The sequence below is a fragment of the Poecilia formosa genome, unplaced genomic scaffold (genome assembly GCF_000485575.1).
Source record: "Poecilia formosa unplaced genomic scaffold, Poecilia_formosa-5.1.2 Scaffold307, whole genome shotgun sequence".
Taxonomy (NCBI): Eukaryota; Metazoa; Chordata; class Actinopteri; order Cyprinodontiformes; family Poeciliidae; genus Poecilia; species Poecilia formosa.
The window spans coordinates 353,732-378,869 of NW_006800246.1; the positions used below are offsets into that span (position 1 = coordinate 353,732).

At 40.9% G+C, this 25,138-nt stretch overlaps 2 protein-coding genes across 5 annotated transcripts in view; both read left to right on the forward strand.

Moving 5' to 3' along the window:
- The window catches only part of hpse (heparanase), a 12,999-nt gene extending 1,346 nt beyond the window's left edge, over positions 1-11,653 (forward strand). Inside the window, exons 2-12 of the mRNA XM_007572725.2 lie at positions 1,877-1,992; positions 2,980-3,108; positions 3,182-3,355; positions 4,925-5,096; positions 5,764-5,811; positions 6,092-6,185; positions 6,269-6,375; positions 7,626-7,740; positions 8,922-9,046; positions 9,232-9,378; positions 11,032-11,653. Of these exons, the coding sequence (XP_007572787.1) occupies positions 1,877-1,992; positions 2,980-3,108; positions 3,182-3,355; positions 4,925-5,096; positions 5,764-5,811; positions 6,092-6,185; positions 6,269-6,375; positions 7,626-7,740; positions 8,922-9,046; positions 9,232-9,378; positions 11,032-11,191 (1,387 nt within the window). The 3' untranslated portion in view covers positions 11,192-11,653. The remainder of the gene's footprint in view (positions 1-1,876; positions 1,993-2,979; positions 3,109-3,181; positions 3,356-4,924; positions 5,097-5,763; positions 5,812-6,091; positions 6,186-6,268; positions 6,376-7,625; positions 7,741-8,921; positions 9,047-9,231; positions 9,379-11,031) is intronic.
- A 2,634-nt stretch (positions 11,654-14,287) lies between these two features.
- Positions 14,288-25,138, forward strand: part of ppp3ccb (protein phosphatase 3, catalytic subunit, gamma isozyme, b) — a 33,305-nt gene continuing 22,454 nt past the window's right edge. For all 4 annotated transcript variants that reach the window (XM_007572726.2, XM_007572727.2, XM_007572728.2 and 1 more), the window contains exon 1: positions 14,288-14,875. In XM_007572726.2, coding sequence (XP_007572788.1) covers positions 14,824-14,875 — 52 coding nt within the window. In that variant the 5' untranslated portion in view covers positions 14,288-14,823. The remainder of the gene's footprint in view (positions 14,876-25,138) is intronic.

The following is a 25,138-nucleotide window of genomic DNA, read 5'->3' on the forward strand; positions in this document are numbered from 1 at the left end:
TGTGAGGTTCTGTTTGTTCTGTGAGGTTCTGATTGTTCTGTGAGGTTCTGATTGTTCTGTGAGGTTCTGATTGTTCTGTGAGGTTCTGATTCTGACTCAAAATGACGCTCTGAACTGACCGCTTTCATTTCACCTTTGAACTGAAAGCCCACCCTCACTCACTCCGGCAGCTGTTATACAGATCATTTTCCTCCCCCCCCCCAGCTGTTCATTTAAGACCTTATTAATTTATTCTTCCTTTATTGTTAGAAATGATTTAGTTTTGTTTTATTAGTGTAATTTAGAGTTTGAGCCCTTGTGTGTTTCTGTTGTGAAGCAAATATGTGGCGGTTTATCGTCAGTGGCACCCGGGGCGCCCATATAAGGTTTGTGGGATAAGAGTGTGTTTAAATGAAAATTCTGTCCTAAAGAATTTTATCTCATCCTCTGCTGTGAAGTGACGTAATGATAATGCATTTTAAAACTGCACCAATTTCAGCAGTTTTAGTGCTACTCTCTACTGTAAAGCTGCACCATGAAATGTTTCACAACCTTTTCTTTCAGATAAAGAAAAGATCAATTTACTTACTAATAAAGTAAATGGAGTAGAAAACTAAATTACAGCGAAATACTGGCAGATGCCAGTATATTACTGTATATTTAGTTTAACTATATTTATTTTAACAGTAAACTACTTTTAAAATTACAGAGTTCAATATGTACATTTAAAGTAAATTACTGGCAGCTAAATTAACCAACATCTGTATTTACTTTAGCAGTAATCTACTGTCACATTAGATTACGGTGCAGATATTGTAAATTTACAGTAAAATTCTGGTTTCTGTACCTACCAGTATTTTACTGTAAATTTACAGGATTATTTCTTATAGCTCATTTCACAGCTCAGGAAAAGGTTTTAAGTTAAAAAAAACAGCTTGAGTTGCCATGGCAACAGTGTCCGTGTGGCGTAAATCACACAAAGTGAGAAAAAAGAAGAATACAGGTGGTAAGAAATTGTTCTGTTTTTTGACGTTATTTTACTTTTGCTCTGGCGAACCAAGATGCTGTCATTTGTTAACTTTTTTGTTTGTTTGTTTAATAAGGGAATAGTATTAACATGATGTAAAGCTAGAAAAAAAGAATGATTTTGCATAATAATGCCCCTTAACTCAGTAATGAACAAATAAATTAACGGAATAGGAATATGCCAAAACCTAGAGAACATAAATTAAACAACCAGAACATAATTGATAAAATACAAATAAAAAGCCTTGAATCGTGTCCTAAACTATTATTTTAAATATAGTAAAGTGAAATAAAATATATAACTGCTTCATCCCAGCTGCTTTGTAACACTTCCCAGACTGATAAAGTTATCAGTTCATTCATAACATCAGTTGCCTTCTCTGCCAACTGCTTGGAAATCATAAAACATTGTTTTTCTGGATTATTTTTTATTATACTGCTAGTACCTGATGCAACTTTGAGGCATCAGGTACACCTCAAAGTTGAGGCGTACCTGATGCCTCAACTTCAGGTTGAGGCATCAACCTGAATGTCTGTTCTTTGGACATCTGTTCCAAAGAACAGATGTCTCTGTTCTTTTGAAGAGGGGAAAAAAGAAAAATCAGTGGTGTGTCAAATACTTATTTTCCCCTCTGTATGTCAGCGTGTGCTCCTCAGAACCTCCATGAGACACATTCAGAAAGTAGCAGAGTAGTGACAGAGCTTCTGCCTCTAATCTGATGATAAAAATAATGGTGATGATGATGATGATGATGATGATGATACAGTTGTTCAGAGCAGACAGTCAGCAGGCTACATGAGGACCAGAGTGAGGGAGGCGGCTGTGTTCGGGTGTTTGAGCTGAGTTCTGTCCACCATGTTTCCTCTGCAGGTCTCAGAGGATCCGGACTCTGGCCACGGCTCTGAGTCCAGCCTTTCTGAGGTTCGGGGGAACCAAGCAGGATTTCATGGTGTTCAGTCCTCAGAGGAGCCAGCAGCTGGATCCAGGTCTCTTCCTCTTCTTCTTCTTCTACTCCTTCTTCTTCTTCTGAGAAGCAACATATCGTAAAGGGACAGTCTTATGTGAAATCAACTTTGTTGAGATTAACATCATGTTATAATGTTATTCCCTCCTCAACAACATACCTGGAGTATTGCCTTGATTCTTTCTTGCATGTTGAGAAACCCTTCAGTCTCCATGGCAACCATTCAGTTGTGCAAAACGCCGACCTAGCACCTCAGAGAAGCAGCTTCTCCTCTGAGCTGTAGTTTCCAAGCTTCCACCTCACAGAGCAGCCCTCCGCCATTCAGCTCCTTCAGACTAGTCAGCAGCAATTAGCAAACACCTGGTGGAACTGTGGATTCCACCAGGTGGAACTCATTATAGCAGCTACTTCTCACTGCAACACTGGTAAAAACATTGTGAAAGGGTTAATAGAGGAGCCATATTGTAATGACTTCCTGGAGGTGGAGTTTCAGAAAGAGCAGGAGTTTTTAAAGAGACAGAGGCTCAATTTCAACGCAATAAATCAGAAAGTAAAATTTCTTTTCAACCATATTTGATATAAAACAGCATTATTATATCAATGGATTTTGCTATTAAATGGGATTATGTGCCTTGAAAATGAAAAATACCGCCCCTTTAATTGTAACAATATATAATTTTGATAATATCAATACCAAGCCAGTATCATTTTCAGATTGATAATGACTTCTCTTGTCAGATAGATGACAGTTTTCCTCCTGAAATGTTATTTCTAAATAAGTATTGGTACTATTGTTGGCGATACTGGCACTTTATTTACTTGGTATCATGTTGATACCATGCAGTATCACACTCCTCCAGCTTACAGGACTGCAGCGTATTTGCAGAAATAAACAACACAACACATTCTCACTGTGTTGAAATAAATGCCATGTTCAGCAGTTTGTGTTCTGATGGCTTCCTTTAGTCATGAGAACTCGTCCTCTGACCAGCGGCTCTCGCCCCCTCAGGTGAGCCCTGCAGCAGTGTCCGACTGCCCTGGTGGCTGGAGCAGAGACTGAAGCAAGACTGGGCCCAGCAGCAGCTTGTCCTCGCCAAGGAGGAGCAGCAGAATCAGTACAACCCGGTCCACTTCACAGGTAGGTTCTGGATGTCCGGCCGGCTGTCTTCTGAAGCTGCGGGTGTCTCCTGATGGCTGTCTGTCTCTGTCAGAGCTCACCGTGGACCTGCTGCACTCCTTCAGCAGCTGCTGCAGCCTGGATCTCATCTTCGGCCTGAACGCGCTGCTCCGGACGGCAGACAACAGCTGGAACAGCAGCAACGCCCGCTCTCTGCTCCGCTACTGCGACTCCAAACAGTACGAGATGTCCTGGGAGCTGGGAAACGGTTAGCATCTGCTCTCACAGTTATAACTCAGACACCAGCCTCAGTGAGGGAGCAGGGTGGGCTTCAGGCAGTGTCATGAACTGCTCAGTTAACTAAGCCTAACTCACAAAGGAAAGAGACATTGACAGATTCAAACACTGTGGTGACATCCATGTAGCCTTAACCTGCTTCACTGTGATGAAACTCAGTCAGTAATTAATTAACGTCTCCATCTGTAGTGTGTTAAGAACCAGGAAGTTATTATTTTGTCTTCACTCTGCTTAGGAGGCTGAGGAAGGAACAGGAGGGCGTCTTCATCAGGAAACGTATCCTGTCCAGAATATGGCGCCTTGCAGAAACATCCATCCCTGAAACTCCCTCACATTTTGTAATCTTACAATCACAAAATGTAAAAGAAATTTATCAGGATTTTATGCAATAGCCCAGCACAAAGTACTACATGCAAGCTTCTTTTCTGTTTAAAAATTGTTTTAAAATAAAAATCTGAAAAGTGTAATCTGCAATTGTATTTAACTCCCTTTAATCTGATACCCATAAATAAAATCCAGCTGCCTTCAGCAGTCCTCAGTTCAGGGATCTGACACCCGCAGCTCTTTGAATCTAACACAAAACCCTGAGAGCTTTTTTTACGTTTCCACAAATTTTAAAGGAGCAGTATAAAATCCACTTTTTTGAACTTTATATTATCATCATGAACATACCTGGCATGTTACCTTGATTCTTTCATACATGTTTGAGGAATCCTTTAGTCTCCCATGGCTATAATTTGGTTTACAGAAATGTCTGCTCTCACTGAGCACCGACTTTTCCATTCAGCTCCATCCTGACACTGCAGACCCCAACTGAGCTTCCACCCCACAGAGCAGCCCCTCCCCCATGCCTCTCTCACTGAGCTTCTTCAGACTAGCCAGCAGCAATTAGCAAAAACTGCACATCTACTTCTCAGTACTCACTGAAAAAAAGGTTTTTACTCTCTTAATAGAGGACTGTTGATGTGACAACACACAACAACACACACCATGTGGATGGAAATCAGCTGGGAGTCGAGTTCATCCATCTCAAAAAGATGATGTCAGAGTTCAAACTTTGGACAGAGTCAGAGTTTAAACTTTATGTTTTTCTCTGGTCTGAACAGCAAAGAAAAACTTGAGTTTGGGATGAAAGTGGAAATTTGTGGTTGTAATGTTGCTGCTATCAGTTCATCTCTAAGACAGTGAGAAATGTCTGCAGCTCCAAGTTTCAAGTTCCTTTAGAAAGTCTGTTTGCAACAGAAACAGAAAGCTGGATGGACTTCTGAAGATTGTTCTTTTGTTGTAGAGAGGATCTGAGTCTGTGTGGTTTTATCATGATCCAAATTCAGCAATGAACGTTGAGCTTTATGGGAATCAGGAAACCTTTTAAGCCGATTATCAGATGAGCTTCTTCTTTCTCTCTTCCCTTTTTACAGTTTATTGCAGCAAACCTGGAGTAATACTGAAACTCTGTGGTTTCTTTCGTGACGTCTGAGTTTCACTTCCGTGTCTCCATGTGGTGAGAGTCTCATACTGACGGTGTTCTGTGTGTCTGCAGAGCCAAACAGCTTTGAGAAGAAGGCTGGGATCCGTGTGGATGGAAATCAGCTGGGAGTCGATTTCACCCGTCTCAGAAAGATGATGTCAGAGTTCAAACTCTACCGGGACGCCGGGCTGTTCGGACCCGATGTGGGCCAGCCGCGGGACCGCAGGGCGGATCTGCTGGAGAGGTCTGCACCTGATGTGGATTTGCATCACAAATGGAACTATACAAATGGTTTTGTTTTCTTCATGAAAATTGATAGTTTTTATGAATAATAAGGAGAGCATCTGAAAAACACATGGACGTCTCGTTTGCTAATAGAGCAAAATAGAAAAAAACTTTTATTGAACCTCAGAGGGGAAATTCAGATGTAACAACAGGATGAAGATATGCAAGTTCACACAAAAAAGTTTCAAATAAGTGTTTAAAGATATACATATATAAAAAACAAGATGAACAATAACAGCAATAATAATGTACTGCACAAGATTCTAACATAAAAATACTGTGCAGTTATTAGAACAGAAATTTTGTACTCGCAATCCAAGAGATGTGCATCTGAGTAGGATGACTTTTTAAAAAGTACATAATGTGTGAACATGAAAAAACACAGAAAAACTGAAGTGCAATAACAGCAGAAATTATGTTAAAAATGAGCAAAACTGCAAATGGTTGAGCAAATGCCAGCAGGGATGTAAACAGTGACTGAGTTTGCAGGAAGCGGTGATGGTTGTAGAGTCTAACCTGCTGACTGCTTCATTACTGGACTGAAGAAGACGTCAGTGGATCCTCACTCTGCTTTAGTTTAACTTTATAAATTCACTAACTGTTTCCTCCCCGTGTTTCTGCCGCAGCTTCCTGCATAGTGGAGCCAAGGCCATCAACGCCTGTACCTGGCACCAGTGAGTTGACAGTCGCCACGCCCACCACATTCCTCAGCAGCACCAAAACATCAGCTGCAGCATCGCTGCAGAAGCTCTGTCCAAACGGATCTGTAGCCACATGAGGGTTTTTGGACAGTCAGTGCTGCTGGAACTGCTGCAGCTGCTGATAGATTCTGGTTCCTCTGTGGTTTCACACCCTGAGCTCAGCCAATCATTGATTAGATATGAAATCATCCCTGAAGCGATGGCTGCTTTCACATGATGGTTCCATCACACTGTCCTCTCCTCTGTCTCCTAGTTACTATGTGAACGGCAGAGACACTTCACTACAGGATTTTCTAGATCCTGAAGTTCTGGACACCCTGGCTTTGAAAACCAATGAGGTTCTGGAGGTAACGGCGTCAGACTGCAGCAGCTGGTTGGCTGAGGGTTTGATGACAGAGATGTTTCATTGTTTGTTCCTTGTGTGACTCAGAGAGTACAGCAGGAGTCTCCGGGGAAACCAGTGTGGCTTGGAGAGACGAGTTCGGCCTACGGAGGTGGCGCGCGGGGACTGTCGGACACCTTCGTCTCTGGATTCATGTGAGTCCAGGTCTATTTAGGAAAACTTCACATTTAACTAGAATAAAGTCTGATTCATTCAGTGATCACTGCTGCTGAGAAAAGATCATGTTGAGGATCAGCTGAAGCTGTACGGTGTGTTCAGGCTGTAATTCTGAGGGCTGGAAAGGGAAACAGAGGCTCCTGATGCTCATCAGAACCAGAAATACTCAGCTGAAGTCTGAAGTGTAGATAGTGAAAAGGAATGGTGAGAGAACAGAGCCCTGTGGTGCTCCCGATTAGACACACAGTCCGTCAGTCTCACAAACTGTGGTCTGTCTCAGAACCAGGTGATTATTGAAACGTTCACCTTTGACCTCTGGAGTTTCTCACAAAGCAGATCAGGCTGAATTGTGTTAAATGAACATGATCCTCACAGTGCTGCTGCTTTAACCAGATGACAGTGGGTTTGTTGATGACATCATCAACTTCATGTTTATTACATCACATTACCGCTTACCATCACTCAGTTAATTAGAATATTGAAAAGTTCATTTCGCTCAGTAGTTCAATAAGTGAAACATATTTTATAGATTAATTCCACGTAGATGGATGTTTTCAAGCCTTTATTTGTTAATTCTGATAATATTCTGTTAATGAAAATATGACATTTGAAATCATTACATCAGACTAATATATATATATTTTTTTTAACACAGAAAGTGTATTTAATTCCTGGTTCTACCTGGTTGTTAGTCTTAAAAGTTACTTTTAATCTGACAAACAGGACTAATCGGAACAAGATTCTGAGTTTCTGAATATATCTTTACTGATGATGGTTGTAATGTTCAACAGGTGTGACGATGTTCACAAGTCATTACTGAAAGGTCTGCACAGTTTATCAGCAGGTGTATGATGTTATGGTTTTATGGTGCAATGGATTTTGGATCCAAAAGGGGAAGAAGAGCAGCTGACTGTTCACTTCAGTCTCATAAAATGATAACGTAACAAATCAGTTCTGAAGTTTATCCAAAACCCAGAAACCTTTTATTATTAATAAACTTCATATTTTACTACTGAAAGCCTTTGACTAAAGCTAAAACCACCTGACAAATGTGAACAAAATCATTCAAGAAACAAAGAAGGAGAAAAAGAAGACTGAAAATAAAACGTTAATTGCAAGAATGTTAGCTCGGTAGCAGCTCATGCTAACATGAGGGCATGTGCTAAGCTCACTTTTAGAGCTGAATATTTTCAGTTGTGGAAAACAAACAGACTTGTGGTGTGTGCAGGTGGCTGGATAAATTGGGTCTAGGAGCCAGGTTGGGCCTGGATGTGGTGATGAGGCAGGTACTGGTCGGCGCCGGGAGCTACCACATGATCGATGACGACCTGGACCCCCTCCCGGTAAGACGGCTCTGGACTTCCCAAAACACTTTCAGTCGTTTCAATCCACTGGGTCTCTTTACAAGGTGACTCAGAGAGTTGATGCAAAAATAATAAAAACGCTACTGAAGTTGCTGATAAAGCATCCATAGAATGATAGATATGAAAAATGCTGATGTCCGGGGGAAACTCCAGGATCATTCTGTCGCTGATCAGGTCTTGTCCGGATGAAGCCATGCTGCCAGACTCCGTGCTCAGCCGGGAATCTGATCTGGGATCCTGCTGACTGTCGGAGTAACTTTGGGGATTTTCATTTAATATGGAAACGATCCTGTTGTAAATAATAAGTTACAGATGTGGGTCAATGGACCCACAATGGCGTCTATCGCTTTCATTACTAATGTCATGCTTTTTTAAATGAATAAAATGAAAAGTAAAATTGTTTTTGCATTTATTAATAGATAAGGATGTTGTAACACTGCATTAGAACCTTCTCCACTGCTGTTAGCCATTGTTTAGCTAACTGTGTTAGCATTGTGCTTTGAAATGAGCTGAGGAAAAACGCAGCACACTTTCTTGGGAAGCTACATTTTCAAATGACTCTCATAAGGTTCTAATTGTAACTGTGTGAGAAGAACCAAGCAAAGTTTATTTCATGAAATGACTTTCTTACTTGAAAATAAGTTTTTCTTAATAAAATTGGAACACACCAGCTTTCAGCCCTGTGGGGCTGAAAGCTGGAGGGAATGGCTAAATAATGAAAGAATATCATAGCTTCTATCTGTCATTAAATGGTGGAACTGATGGTGTTACTTTCGTCCCCAGTGTCCTCTAAAACACCTTCTGCCACTATAGTTGCTAGGCAATAGCATATACACAAAAGTAAGGGCAGGAATAAATCTGAAGACTTGACTGTCTAATTTCATCGTCACTTTCTTCTGGTCTTCATGCTGGACCAAGGATCAATCTTTGCTGAGTTTAGATCCACTCTGCATAGAGGAGTTTTAACCGGTTTTAAAAGACACAAATAAAGGAACCCAGAGTGTTTGAAACTCAGTTTAACATCATAACAAACTGGAACCTTTATTTTGGTTTGATTTTATTCGCTCATACTTTTCTCTCTCTACTCAGTCATCTGATTTGATTTTCTGGCATCTTTTTGAATCACCCTCCTCTGTCTGAATTGTTGGCTCTTCTTCCAGGATTACTGGCTGTCGCTCCTCTATAAGAGACTCGTCGGACCGGAGGTGTTGAAGCTTCAGCTCGTTTCTGATTCCGGCAGAAGTAAAAGAGTGAGGCTGTATCTGCACTGCGCCAACAGGAAGAGGTACTCACAGAAACAAGACAAACATGTTCAGGAAGCACGGAGAAACAAACTGATCAAGAGGTCGAGACAAAGGAAATGTTTGCTGCCTGTTTAAAGTTTAAGGTGGTTCAAAGAGGTGAAGCTGGTGTAAAGATCTAGTGACAGCCCAAGGTGAGATGCTGTGTTTTGTTTTGTTTTGTGTGCAGTTACCCTGGCGGAGCCGTGGTGCTGATATGGATGAACCTGAGCAGGAAGCCAGTGAGGATCTCACTTCCTACCGGCGTCTCCAGCAGCACAGTGGACGCTTTTGTTCTCCAGTCCAACCAGCCGGGGGAGGAAGGACTGCAGTCCAGGTGTCTCTCTCCTCTCAATACAGCCTTTTTTCCCCCTAACTGAGAGCCACAGAGTCACGCGGAAGATTTAATTTATTTTTGTCTGGTGCTTCCTGTCATGTGAATTGTTGACAGTGGTTTAAGTCAGAACACTTTCCCAGAGGAAAGAGAAAAGTTTGTGGACAGTGATGGAGCAGATGCTTGTGGCAGCGGCTGTTTTGAGACTTTAAGTTATTTGTTTGTAATGTTTCTGTGCTAAATGGTTAGAGAAAGTCCAAGGTTTTTATTTGCAAAATAGGAGAAATTAGATGAAAATTCCCCCATTTACATTCTTGATCCTTCTTTAATTCAATAAAAAAAATACCTCATTTCTAGTTCTTCTAATAGTGGTAGATGGTGATGGTGTGGGCAGAAGGGTACACCAGTAGCAGTCTGTGTTGCAACAAATCTGAACTAACCTCTGACTGAATCAAATTAAATTACATTTATTTATACAGCACCTTTACAAACAACTGCCACTGACCAAAGTGTGCACGCAAAAATAACAAATAACAATAATTCCAACATTAAGGAAAATACAAACACAGCATAAGAGAGAAACAGAAACATAAAAAGGGCAAAACATGAATCTCTCACTCTGTATTAAAAGTCAGTGAGTACAGATGTGCTGAAGTGACTCAATAACACCTGGAGTTGAGTCGTGTTTAATATCAAGTGGCAGCAGAAGGGAATGAAGACTGTTGCTGGGTCTGCTAACCCTCCTCCTCTGCTTTTGTCGCTCTTTTTCACACCTTTGCCTGGCTGTGGCTGTCGAACAGAGAGACGTTAGAGTTCAGTATGTGATTAGCAACCGCTGCTAACATGGAGAGACTGATTTCAGCTCATATCAGTCTGCTGATTAGAATAAACTCTTTCACCACTTCACCTGTCCTGATGATCTGAACGAACTGACACGAAGCCGCCAGAACAGAAATAAGAACTATACACCAGAAGAAGATGAGGTATTTTTCAACACCCACCTCTCGCTCCACCCTGCTTCCAGGGCAGAGTCTGTGTGGAAACAGCTGGGTCTGGGTGGATGTGAATCCCACAGCGTGTGTCCACTGATACATGTAAAAGCAATGGGAACAGAAGGAGGGGCTGGAGGGAGTGTAGAACATAACCACTGACCTTGGTGCATTCAGAGTTCTTCTTTTCTCCGGGTTCCTGACATTACAGTGACATTGTGGACCACTGTGTGCTTTTGTAAGGGTCATTAATTCTTCAGACCACTGCTTGCTGGACGCTTTGGTTCAGTCAGGTCAACATCAGAAGTTACAAAGGACACAAACACACCAGACTGATGCAGCTGGACCTTTGCTTTCAGCCATTTGCTGATGTCAGCAAAACTAAGGCTTTTGTGTTTGACTGACAGCGCCATCTAATGATGGACTGTAGCAATCATGTAGCAATAAGGTATGAGCAGGAGTAGGGTGACATCTAGTGGTGAAAGTGACAAACTGACCAGATGAACTTTGAGGGTTCTAGAGGAAGTTACTGATGCACCGACCTTATTATGAGCAGAACTTCAGTAAACGTGACAGTCTGGCTCTTTGTGGACTGTTGGAGATCTGCTTGATTCTCATTGCCCTCACCTGCATTGTCCTGACTGTGTGTGTTCTGTTTTCCCTGCAGGTCTGTTCAGCTGAATGGAGAGCTGCTGAAGATGGTGGATGATAAAACTCTCCCTGAGCTCAACGGCACTCAGCTTCCTCCTGCTGAACACCTGAAGCTTCTGCCGTACTCCCTGGGGTTCTTCGTCATGATGGATGCACAGGCACCAGCCTGCAGCTGAGCCCAGTACTGAGCATGGTTCTGAGCCTGGTACTGAGCCTGGTACAGCGCCTGGTTCTGAGTCTGGTTGTGAGCCTGGTACTGAGCCTGACTAACTGCTGCTGGCTAGTCTGAAGGAGCTGAGTGAAGTTACTGAACATTCTGGGACTGGATATGATCTTCTGCTGTGAAGTTTTACTCACACAAGGCGCTGCTGCAGTTTCATGCTCTGAGAACACACACTGTTTGTAATCAAGTTCTCCTGCTGGGTAAAACTTTTATGTGATAATGTCTACATGTTTATCCTGATAGATCTCAGGTTAACTCACAACTGCACTACTTTTCAAGATAACATATTGAAAATCAGTTACTGGAATAAGGGAGTCTTTTAAAGACGGTTAATAATTTTATAACATTTACAGCTGAGGCTTGTTTGACTTTATTTCATCTTGAATAAAGAACATTCAGGTTACATCTCTTGACCTGTATTTGACAAAGATGCTGCAGCTAGAAGTGTACCTCATATTTTAGTATCAATCCAATGACAAGTAAATACAGGGTCAGTGTCATGATACCAATACTGGATACTGATACTTTGAGTTTGAGTGACAGAGCTAAGCCCCTCCTCCTGGCTCTGATTGGTTGTTTTTGAACGGGAGCTTTGGGTTTCTTCAGACAGCAGTAGCAGCTCAGGGAGGAAGTGGAAGAGAGGGATCTTTTCACAGATTATCTATCTCATATTGTACTGTCACAACATGGTGACAGCTTTAACATATATGTAAAAATCATATTCTTTAAAGGTTACATATTGCAGCTTTACCAAACTTAGAATATTAATAAATAGCTGTCTCTGCATTCCGTCTTGAAAATAAATGATGTTGCACATCTTTTTACAATGATGTAATCAGTTAGTATACTGATAAAAAAAAAATCTGCTTTAATTTTATTGATAGAATAATATTTAAGCACACAACTTTTATCTTAAAAGTTTTATTTATGTGGCCCTCTTGGGAGTAGAGGGCCACATAAATACTTAGATGCCCTGCAGCAGACTGGCGACCTGTCCAAGGTGAACCCCGCCTCTTGCCCGAAACATTTGCTGGAGATAGGCACCAGCAGCCCTCCTGACCCTACTAAGGGACAAGGGTATTAGAAAATGGATGGATGGAAAAATACTTAGAAGAGGCCGGATTTGGCCCGCTGTGCTCCACTGTCACTTCAGATTTCTGTTGTTTTCTTGTAGTTTGGTCGGTGTCCACACGGGGGTGGGCTTGCTCCACTCTGCTTTTCTGTACTCATAAAACACATGTGAAACAGCAGACACCAGATCAGCAGTACTTCACTGAAGGTTTCACAGTCACTGATGCTGAACTGTGGCTTCAGTACTTTTAATATTTGTTTGCATGTTACATTAGACTGCAGCAGAGCAGAGGAAAAAAACAGCAAAAAAAAACAACAACTGATGTTTCAAAGCTTTATGAGGAAATACATCAGATTTCCAGGAAGCACACTTCAGTCCAACTGAATGTTTTGATCGTTTTAGGCACTGCTCCTCCTTCAGCAGTCAGTCTGCTGATTAGATGGACAGAGGGAAGCTGTGGAATGCTTATCAGCTTCAGCTTCTCTAATGATCAGGCTGTGACAGCATAAATAGTCAGTTTGTATACAGTATATCCATAATGTTGATAAGTCGACATTATAAACTTTAGTTTCAGATTCCCTCTTGAAATGTTATTTTATTTTTGTACTGTAGTTCCTAAATTGTAATTTGAAAAAATATTTAGCTTTGGTTTTGTTTCACATTATAATCCTTTGCACTTAGTTTATTTATAAATCATTGCACACAGGACAATGTATTGGTTCTGTTTATCATATAAATGTGCTATCAAAGCATTTTGTTGACACCTAAACATTTTTTATCTAAATACTGTTGTTGGTTTTAACAAAAATATTTTAAAGGAAAAATAACAAAAACACCTAAAGGTCCAAAGTCTGATAATATATAATATTTAAATAATAAGTATCGGTATAAGTATTGACGATACTTACTGGCTCTGTATTTACTTGGTATCAGATTGATACCAAAATATGCAGAATTCCACACCCCAAGTGACCCGGGAAAAAAATATGCATCAAAGATTTCTGGGAGGCAATTAATTAACATATATCTTATTACTGTGAATATAATCTCATAGGTGAATTGCCAGCATGAAAAACTGTTAGCACATCAAAACATTGTTCTTAAATTCCATCCATCCATCCATCCATCCATCCATCCATCCATCCATCCATCCATCCATCCATCCATCCATCCATCCATCCATCCATTCATTTTATTACACCCTTATCCCTTAGTGGGGCCAGGAGGGTTACTGGTGCCTATCTCCAGCTAACATTCCAGGCGAGAGGCGGGGTCACCCTGGACAGATCGCCAATCTGTCGCAGGTTCCTAAATTCATCTTTCATAATAAAATTTTTAAGATAAAAGTGGACCAATCAGTGGCATCAAGTTCTTTTCAGGAAATTAAGCCACTTTATTTTTGAGAATACATTTAATTTAAACTATAAATTGTATTAAATATATGCATTTCTGAAGCTTTAATTTGTAAGTCCCACTTTTTGAAATGATACAAGCATCCCAATAAATTAGAATATAATTTAAAAGATGATTTAATTCAGTAATTCACTTAAAAATGGAAACTTGATGTGTAAATGACTCACTACATACAGAGTGGTTTATTTTAGACCACACCCTCCACAAAGACATAAAACCACTAAAGGCAATTGCTTAAGAAACTGGTTGTTCACACTCACAGAGTGCTTTGTCCAATCATGTTAACGGAAAGTTTAGTGAAAAGAAAAAGTGTTGTAGAAAAAAGTGCACAAGCAGCAGAGTTTACCAATTCCTTGTTATCAAGCTTTTTGAACTGAATCAGTGACATAAATGAACTTTTGTATGATATATTGAACTGAGAGGAATATGTACGTGACATGTTATTGGAACTAGGCGAGGTACATTGAGCTAAAGAGCAGCGTGTCTGGGCCCAGGCAGCTGCATGGAGTGGCCTCAGCGACTACAGTATGAAGGCGGCGCCTAAATTTCACATTAATACTACACTACCCACAGATCCCCGCGTCGAGCCATGTTATAGGAAATCCGCTTGCGGCGGATTATTGTAATCCGACAGAGGGTCTGGACGACACATCGGATCACGATAAAAAAAAAAAAAAAAACCCAAAGCGCAGCGGCCTGTAACAGATGCAGCTGGTCCGAGAATAAAAGGATAAAGTCGGGATATGATCTGAGGCGCGGCGCCGTGTTGCTGGAGCCAGAGATCGGTGCTGCCCCCCCGGGCCGCTTCATCCGACACACACACGGTGACAGCGGCTCGGCTTTTCTGCACCGCAGAGCTCGGGAAGGGCTACAGTTAGCTGGACAGAGCCATTATCTCCGTCAGCGCCTTCCTCTTATCCGCGTCGGGGTTGAGTCCTGCTCGGCCTGGAAGCTGACTGCGGCTGTCCTCTCTGCCGCTCTGAGACGCCCCGCTGCTAGCGCGGCTAGCCCAGCCCAGCTAGCCTGCTAGCTGGAGAGGAATCTGTCAAGTTTGGTTCGGATTCAGCTCCGTGTCCGCCCGCGGCCAGCAGGCAGCGAGGATGTCGACCAAAGACCAAAACAAACTCTCTACCGTTGAACGGCCCATCAAAGGTAGGCGACTTTTCTTCCTGTAAACTTCTCTCCGGGTGCAGGAAGTGAGCGGGGCGGTGGGGGGTACAGGGGAGGGCTAACAGGAGAGCCGGAGGTAGCAGCCGCTCAGCAGCTCACCTGCTCGGCGATCCCCCGCTGGTCACCGCCACCTGCTACCTGACGGCAGCGGCAGATGTGTGACCTGACGCGGGCAGCTCTTCTCAGAGACACATCCCCCGTTTCCGGGTGAACGTTTTGGTAAAGGGGGTGGGGGTCTTCATTTAGACGGACACCGTCCAGGGTAGTTTTCTTGCTGGGACGGTTATCGGTGCAGATGTCCCTCAGTTAGCTCCGTTCTACAGTGTCTTTTTAAAGACACGTTTGCTTTGAAATGCTTCATTGAAAAGTATCGAGCAGGTCCAGAGGGGGCGTCTCTTTATGTTTCTAGGGGAAGACTGTAAAGAGATGCCATGAGGGGAACTGCTGCTGCATGAGGAAGTCGGGTCCAGCAGTGAAGTGAGGGCTGTGCAGCCAGACAGTGGTGAGGTGTGCGGTCTGAGTCCGGCTGGGGTTAGAAATGGGCCAGAAGAGATTCTCACAGTTTGACCTTAAGTTGGTCAGTAGTTTCACAACAACCTAATACCGAAATGTAAATGAATGAATGCATTTTATTTAATTTTACTTAACCTTCATTTAACCAGGTGAGTTATTAAGAACAGATGATTTACAATAATGAAAATTCTATTACAGTTATGATATTCATACTGTTTCAACGTCTTATAAAGAAACACCAACTAAATTTAGTATTACTTTTCCAGTAAACATGCTCATAATGCAGACGTGAATTACTTGAGAGAGCCTGGGAGTTTAACCGGCTGATACCAGCAGGTTTAATAACTGGTTATCTGCTCTGGTAGAACCTACAGACAGATCTTCTGCCCTGTAGTTGCATGTATAATTTGTATAATTTCCCTGCCGTAATTACCTTTTTTGCAACTGGCAATTTCTTCCCAATAACTCAAATTTGCTTTTCTAAGAAAGGCTGAAACGATTCATTGGAATAATCGATTATTGAAATAATGGTCAACTAATTTAGTAATAAGGTCATCGTTAACTGGAGTGTAAAGACAAAAAAAAAAGCCATTTGCTGAAAGAACACACTCAGAGGTAGCCTAGTAAAAACCAGCCCCTAGTTCTCCATTTTGCTTCGTCCAGAGGGTAAGGGCTCGGTGTGCCTCACGCGGGACGGACTGGCTCAAACACCAGGTTGACATTCTCCATGTTTGCAGATGAAGATGAGATCTGCCGAAATCAAGACAGGGTCTAAATGTTAGAGAGACAATCAGAGCAGGGCTGGATGTGGAGGAGTTGCAGTTTCTGTGGTCCAGAGCAACAGGAAGTGAAAAAGAGACCCATCAATCCACCCAGGTTGTCAACCTGCCGGTGGGTCAGGTTCAGAGGCAGTCGGTCAGACGGCCATGTCTGATGGACTCAGGACGGGTTAGACAGGCTTATGGAAGCAAAGCTGCCTGAAGAACATCAGTCCATTAATGCTGGAACCTGTAAGCTGCAGGTCGACTCGACCCGACCCGTTCTGATTGGCTTCTCACTTTTAGCTCCGTCTCCTCTCACGTCTACTTTCATCTCTTCATTTGATTATTTTCTGGACTTCATGAGCTGCTGGTTGTTGTCCTTCACCTTTTCCCATCACAGCAGCTGTTTAATTGTTGCGCTCCACATAATTAGCCTCTTCTGGTTCCCAGAGCGCAGCATCGCCCGGCGAAATGAGGCAGAGAGACGCAACGACTGAGCACGAGAGAGGCAATTTAAAATGCATTTAGTGCTGCAGTGAAAAAGACTCGCAGATATCCATCTGCCCGAGTTGGCGTGTCTGTCTTTGACTCCAGTATGCCGCGTCGAACTGATTAGATGAAGGCTTAGATTGTCAGTTTAACACAAGAAAAGGAGAACAATAAGGCTTCATAATATGTCACAAATATCTGGTCATCGCAATATCAGTTTGAGTCAATATTTATATTTCATAGAACTGTTTGGAGTGTAGTAATTGTTTGACTAATGTATTCCAGCTGTTATGATAGTTGGACAGCGGATCGTCACTCTGGACACAGATGCTGCCCAAAATGCTGAAGGTCACAGAGGAACGGAAACACAGATGAGAAAGATAGGAAAGAAGAAAATACGCTGCTATATTTACCAGCTTTATCACCATCGCAAGATTTTCTAATCTCTTGGGAGGGAAAAAACACATTTTGCCTTGTAGACAGATTCATGTTCTATTTGGCTTCAGAGGCTACAAAGAAGTAGCACATAGTTGTGAAGTAGAGAATAAGTTCCTTTAGCAGTTTGCCTCAAGTTGACAGCGCAGCCATGTTCACCGCCGATCCCTCCAGGATATTGTGATGATCTTTGTGATTGTTGCAGACTAAAATTACTGATTTTTGCAGCACATTTTTTTGAAACGTTGAAGTCAAAGTAGCAATTTATTTAAGCTTTATTTTTGCTATAACCCGGTCTTACTAAAAAGTTGAAATCACTGCATATGACGTTCCCAAAAAGAGACAGGATTTTTACATGGTTAGTGTTTAAAAGTGCAAATAACGTTTTCAGACAAATCAAATGCTGTCCTGAGGAGAGGTCAAAGTGCAAAAGAATAATTCCATATTGTCTCATTCAGGCTAACATGAACTGTAGACACAGTAGAAGCAAATCCTTCAGAACATCTCAGCAAAAAAAAAGTCTGATGTTAACATTTAGAATCACTCATGTTGTCAGGTTTGGCTTTCAAGATACTGTGGGAAACAGGAAGTTGAATTAGAAGGGGGGAAATGGGATTGGTCAAGATTCAGCTGAATTGCAGTGACTGGTCAGAAAAGAAGGAAATACAGAACACATTAAGGTGATTGGTCAGATTTACAGAAAAATTACAGTGACTGAGTGTGTGCAATGTTGAGTTTCAATCTCAATATTGTAGCTTCCTGGAGGAAGTGAGTAATATGAATAATAATAATAGTATTAATAATATGCTCTTGTCAGATGAGACCACAATTGAACCTTAAAGCTCACAAGGTAATGCTGACTAGCTGCTGGTTTGGTTAGCTTCCCTCTGGGTCGGTTTTAAGACAAACTCAACGACCTGAAAGTGTGTGTTGAGCATAATGTTGTCAAATACTTCAGACAAATAAAAACAACTAGAACTGTCTATTTTAATAGTTTTTTAATATGCGTTAATACTTGTAGTGGACGACTGCAGAAGCTAGCACACTTGATCGTGGTAACCTCTGCTCCCGAGCGTGCAGCCAATCGAGCCAAGGAAAGGGAATGACTTCCTGGAGGAAACAGAGGGGCGGGGCAGGGAACTCCTCAAATGATTCTACTTTGACTACAAATGCCAGTGGTTTCACACTTCTCAGCAAATGGTGATGTGAAGTTGTTTGCAGCCTTTCCAAAACAATAAAACAAAAAGTGTTTTACTTTAAGATGATTCAGCAACTTGGTCGCTTAAGAGATGAAAGTGACTCAGTCTGTATCGATTTTTATGCACTTTTTTTGTTATTGAATAATTATTGTCACAATAAGAAATTAATCAATTAATCACATGATAAATTTAAATGATCTCAGTAGTTTCATTCTGATAATAAATATTTCTCGAAGGTCAGTTTTGTTTACTGAGACATCATAATCCAGTTTATTTATGGATTTGGTTGCATGTTTTTTTTCCTTAATAGTTTGTGTCATGTTTTATTTTGGACATATAACATATCTTCCAGTTCCAGTGTTCCAGCTTATTGGACGTTGAGAGGGCCAACTTGCATTATTATGACATTTTCCATATATTACTTATTAGTTAATTCTTTTAAAATGATCTGAAAACAAAATATTATGGTTTATCGCAATCATTTGTGTGACAATTTATCGTCCAGTAAAATGTCATATTGTGACATGTCATTGAAATATTGATTATTCTTAGCAAACCTAAAATTGAAGTGTTTGTTAGAACAGCCTAGTCAAAGCCCAAAGTTGAGAAATTGTGGCAAGGCTTTTTGAAAATCCTGTATCCTGTTTAGGCTTGGGAAATTATTGTATAGTTTGCTGCTATTGCTCTTACATTTTTTAATATAACATCAGATTGTTACAATAAGCTTTAACTGATTCTTGTTTTTTTTGTTTGTTTGTTTTTTTTTTTCTTAAAAATAAATTACAAATGACAAAAAATATTTTCTCTCATTTGGCTTTTATTTCAGGCCCTGACGTTACCAGAACATAGTCATATGATTAGCAGAATAAAAACTCAACCACAAAAAACACCTCTTAAAAATACAAAAAATAAAAGCATTTTAATGATAAAGTAGCTCAGTTATCAGGATCTGATGTCGCCGTCTCAGTTCATGTTGATTTTTTTTTAATATACTCAGTTGTTAGCACAATTGTTTCAAAGTCTTGCTACAGATGATAATTTGAAGCTGATATATTTAAAGATTATTTCTATTTTGAGTAAATCATACACCAAAGTATACCTTCACAAGATGCTCAACATTCCTCATTTAATCTTTCCATTTTTCATGCTGGTGTTCTCATAAAATTGCCACTTTATTCTGGTAATATCCTGTCATAAACATCACTTGAATAAATAAATGGTAGTTGTAAACAAGATGGCCGCCCTGTGTGTGCTGACGTCACTCTGAACTATGGAAATCTACAGAATGCATTGGAGAGAAAAAAAAATCCAGATTTTCCAAAAATTAAGCCTTCAAAAACCAATAATTGGATTACGGTAATTGATAAAATGCATTTATAGCCCACCCCTAGTTGGATGGTAGAAGACGGCGATATGAATAAAAAATGATACTTTGTGGTGATGGTGTTAATTATAAAAGTGATAACAGGAATTATTACTGTTTTTTTAAGTAACTTTATGGTTATGACTGCATGGCACATCATTCACATCTCCATGGGTCTAATTAAATCCTGCTGTTGAAAAACATTGAGTTTGTAAAGTACTTCTTTAGGACAACTTGATACACCTTTATTGAACAAACGGTGGATAGAAATAGTAAAAATAATCATCCAGATCAGACAGACAGTCTGAAGGGATTTTAAACATCATTAATTGGAATTTATCATAACAATAAATCAAAATCTTAGCGTGATTATTAATTCATTAATCATATTCATGATAAACGTTAAATGCCCACCTCTTAGAGGGTGTGAAAAGTTTTTCTGGAGGCACTCTGCTAACTCACGGCAAGGCGGAGCAGTCTGTGGTTATATCGCCATGGAAACGGCTGCTGCAGGCACGCCGATGCATCACTGCTGGCTTCTTTTAGCTTCCAGCTTACTTACTGATGGAAATCCAATCAGTCCTGCCTTTTGCCTCGCCCGCCATGTTTAATGATTGTGTCTGCATCCATGATTGATGAGGCCCGCCCAGTGAGGAGCAGGGGGCGTGTCCTCTGTGACGCTCCATTCAGGGATCAGGGCTCAGCTGGCGCCTAGCAACAACAGGTTGGGGTAAGTGTCATGTTTTCCCTCATTTCCACCCGTTCCTGTCCACACAGCAGCAAAGTCATGCTGCTTCTTGCTTTCTCTGCCACTTCAGAGAATGTTGCAACATGTCAGTCGGCGGTCTGCCCTGTATTCTCCTGGAGCGCTGCAGCAGCAGTTCAGCTCTGAAGGCCCAGATGTTTCTTACACTATGGGCATCAACGTTTTTATCCAGGAGCCGGACTGATGGGAGCTCAGGCTCCCTGGATCACTTCACCAGTAATGATCGCTTGTTTGGCTCTAACTTTTATTTTACTGGAGAGACAAAAACTCTCTGAGATTAAAAAAACAAAAAAAAATATTATTACCAGAGTGTCCTGGGCTTTGCAGATACAAACAAGGCAATTCCAATTTTCCTACTTTAAAATAAGTAGCTTGAAACACTGTTAATACCTTCGATAAGAGTTGTCAAAAATCATTTCTGTTTTACTTTCATTTAATTTGAAAGATTTAAGGATGTCTAATTTTAAACCGAAATGATGCTGAATTGAGCCTGCGCTCGCTTTTAAATATTTATAACGTGAAATGATTTGACCTGGGCTGCAAGGTGGTGCAGTAGGCAGCACTGGTGCCTTGCAACAAGAAGGTCCTGGGTTTGATTCCCAGCCCAGATTTGCTCTGGTTTATGTCACAAATCACATCAGTTATGGGTCATATTCCCTCAACATCAAACTAATGATGTTTAAATCTTTCAAAGGATTATTTCTGTGTAATGTGCACTATTCCTGTTCACAGGAATAGTCAAAGTGTACTGTTTGGAGTCGTGTGGTAAATGTTTAAAATTCCTCAGGAAGAAAAGAACAAGCCTAAACCTGAGCTGTCCTCCATGCTGAGCAAAACAGTCACATTTTGACAGTGACACAAATGTTTAAGGTTTTAATATGCTGCCCATTTCCATGTTGTCGTCAAGAACAATAGAAAAGCCAGAGCCTTTAATTGAGCTGACAGTCAGTGTGAGGTTTGTCTTTTAAACACCCAGAACCGTTAAATTACATAAGCATGCCACAAAAATGAGCAACGAGGGCGGCAACTACGATTGTTTTAGTAATCATTTATTCTATCAATTATTTTTACGATTAATCGGAAAAACCTTATGGCACGTTATGCAGATTTTTCATTTAACTTCTTAAGCCTATTTTATATAATATAAATACAATAGTACAAATAAACAGTTCCTTTTTAAATAAGAAAAGTAACATTTTATTGCCTAATATACAGTAAGAGCTTTCTTTTAGTGAATGCTTGATCACAAAGGATGCATCTGCAGATAAAAAAAATCCTTCCAACATCCATATGTGAAAAGTTCAGACCATATCAGTACAATGGATGGCTCATCTGGAGATTAATTTCTTGGATTAACAAATTAATAACTGGACAGTAAAAGGTGCTCAATAGGAGCCAGTAGAACATATTTGCAGACTAAATATGTTCTACCATCAGTACAGTTTGGACTTACTGCTCTGACTGTGGCGTTCTTCCAGTAATTTGCATGTTTGAGTTTGTATGTGCCAGTTAATGATCAACCAGTTACTAAATTTGTCGACAATTATTTCAATAATTGATTTATCACGATTGATCAGATTAATCGTTTTAGCTCTAACATACTCAAAAGTAAATGTGAAACTGAAATGCCTCGGAGCAATGCTAGCATTAGCTGTTAGCTTGTGTTTACCAATCAGGAGCATCCTTCATTTTCCATGCTTCATTTTTTGGCTGTACCCCCAAGAGCATTTGATAGGAAAACCGTCATATTTTACAGTCGTCTATTGATGCATGTTGAAGTAAATTTGGTGTTGAATTGTTAAAATAAGCTGTTCTTAGCATTTTTAAAGGGGATATCAAGTTTCCACTATTCACATAGCATCAGAGTCTATGACTGCTGCACACAGACACAAATACTCTAAAAATTTTGCTTATAATCAAATGTGCCTCTCAAGTAGCCACTTGGATAAAGTAGTGCTACTGTATAACAAGGCAGTGTGCAATAGTTTGGTATTTTTGAAATGTATTGAGCTGCCTTTAGGCAATCGTGGAAAAGCGCAGTTCAAAAAGTAAAATGATGTCAGACATGATCACTTCCTTTACTGATATCACCCTAAATCACAATCTTTATCAGAGTTTTGGTTCCCAGACAGGCCCCTCTCACAGTGTGGAGCAGGCTCTGCTCCCATGTTACCACCGCCCTGCAGCTCACTTCTCAGAGTCCTGCTGCTTGTATGTTGTTGGACTTCCTGCAGCCTCCCTTGCCGCAGCAGAAGCTAACATGTTGAAGTTCCTGATGGTCCAGATAAGTTATATCAGCTGCTGCAGTTTCCTGCCTGTGAGGCCATTTTGATGCAGATGCTTCACACTGTCTACAGGTTTCCACCAGAACACGACACGGCTCTCTTTACAGCAGTCAGTCTTCATTATACTCTGACAATGTGAACCCACACCACAAAACTGAAACCACACAATTTACAAAACACATCAGTGTGTGTCTGCACTGACTGTGGGTGTTACTGGCTCTAAGACGAGCCTGTAGGGTTTAGAGTCCGTCGCTGAGAGCAGAGCTACCAGCAGACGGAGACTTCAGCCGTCCAGGCAGTGCAGTTAAAGCATAACCAACTTTCTGAATAAAGAGCACTGAGCCAATCACAGCGGGGGTCTGCTGCAGTTCATGGACAGGTGGTCAGTAGAAGTGTAAGGCTGCATTCAGATGATCACTGAAGCAGCAGCCATACTGTCAGCTAATTTGTGCATGAGCAAAGAGAAATATATCCAAGGAGTTTTTTTTTTCTTTTTGTATGTCATTGAAATCGTAAAAATAGTAAATGATTTAAAGAGAATAACATGAAGTAAAAGTAAAAACATCTTAACTGCATTTTGCAAGATTTCTTTTGAAAACAAAAAAATCAAGTATGTGCCCCTGCACCATAATAAAGCATGAAGAGTAATAAATTTGTGCTTTCCATGAACTTATTCTATATAGTCATGTACAGTCCATTAACGCTTTGAGTTAATGGACTGTACGTGTCATAGAAGATGTAATTATTCTAAAAATTACACCAGGAAGCGGTCTGTAGCACAGGGCATTCTGGATAAATGCAACCAAAACAAACGTGTAAAATCTTCATGCCGTTTCTTTCTGTGGTTCTTGGTGCAGCGCCACCACAGGCGGGGAGGGGGTTTCACATTTTCTGCTGAAAATGTAACAAATGTTGTAACTTTGGTCCCCAATGGAACTGAGACTACTGGGCTATTAGGTCTAAAGACTTGGCTCATAAAAGCGATCGACAGTGGAGTTTACTACTAAAAGTGAGCTGGGTTTGTACGGTGGCCATTGAGGACCCAGCTGAACAAAAAGCAATCAAAAAAAAGACCAAAAGCTGAGCAGTGTTTTACTGAAGCTGTTGACACACAGTGTGATGAAGTCTTCCTCTGTCCCTCCAGCCGTTGATTATTTGACTACCACTTCCTCCTGCGGTCGATGAAGCCTTTTTCTCTCGCTTGTGGTTTTTATTTTCCTCTACAGACTCGAGGCTGGCTTCACAGGTTGCTCTGTTCAGGCTGCCTCTACACATCGTCACTGGACTGCTTTCTGCCTTGCTGGTGATGAACCAGTTCAGGAGCCAGCGGCATGATTGGCTGGATGTGTGCGACCTGGTTTGCTTTCATTAAACTAGACCACAGAGCCAGCTGTGTGTTTGTTTGTGTGTGTGTGTGTGTGTGTGTGTGCGCGCGCGCATTTGTTTGTAATTACCATGGATGATTTTCCTGACATATACTGCGTTGTGGGGACCAATTGCTCCTTGTGGGGACCGGAGCCTGGTCCCCACAAGGGGAAACCCTGTTTTTGGGTCAGGGGTCAGATTTAGGGCTAAGGTATGAATTGAATTTTGGATAGGGTTAGGTATGTGATGGTTAGGGTTAGGAAAAGGGTAAAGGTAAGGTTTAGGCTGTAGAAATGAATGGAAGTCAATGGAAAGCCCCCACAAAGATAGCCACGCAAACGTGTGTGTGTGTGTGTGTGTGTGGTGGGGGGTGGAGGGTGTCAGCAGTCTAGGTCCTCTGTGTAAGCTGTATTTACCATCATGTTCTACTTAGAAAAAGCAGAAATCTCCTGACAGGGAGATGTTCACCTTTTGAGCAGCTCAGTTCCTTTCCATCAATAAACGCATGGTTCACTGAGTTCATGTGCTTTATTCAAAGCTTTATCATATTCTGTCAACAATATGAACATGAGAAATAAACAATGAGATAACCATGTATATTGAAGATTAGAAATGAGGACGAGCTTGAGTGTTTTATCCTTCATTGTTGTTTTAACCTGAATGCAATCTTTCCATTTTTAAAACAAATTAACTGACAGAAAACTAGACAGCGACTCAGATCAGAAAACCGTTCAACTCATATTTTAAATGCAAACTGCTACTTTAAAAATTGGCCAAACATCTTATGTTATATCCAGGTAATGGAACACGATGATGATTGAGTTCATGAAATGAGATTTCAGAGAGACTGAGTCAACTAAAAATCGACATTTTTTCCTCAAATATAGTAAAAGTTCAAGGAATCTCAAACTTTTTATAAACTGTGTGGAATATTCCAGTCCAGAGTTCTACTCGTTTTCACACTGTTTTTAAGGAGGCAAATTGGATGTATTTCCTATTGCTTTTCAGGTTCAGGTCTTTTGAACCACTTGTGTTCATACTAAGTTGAGGTTCCTTTGATGAAAACTTT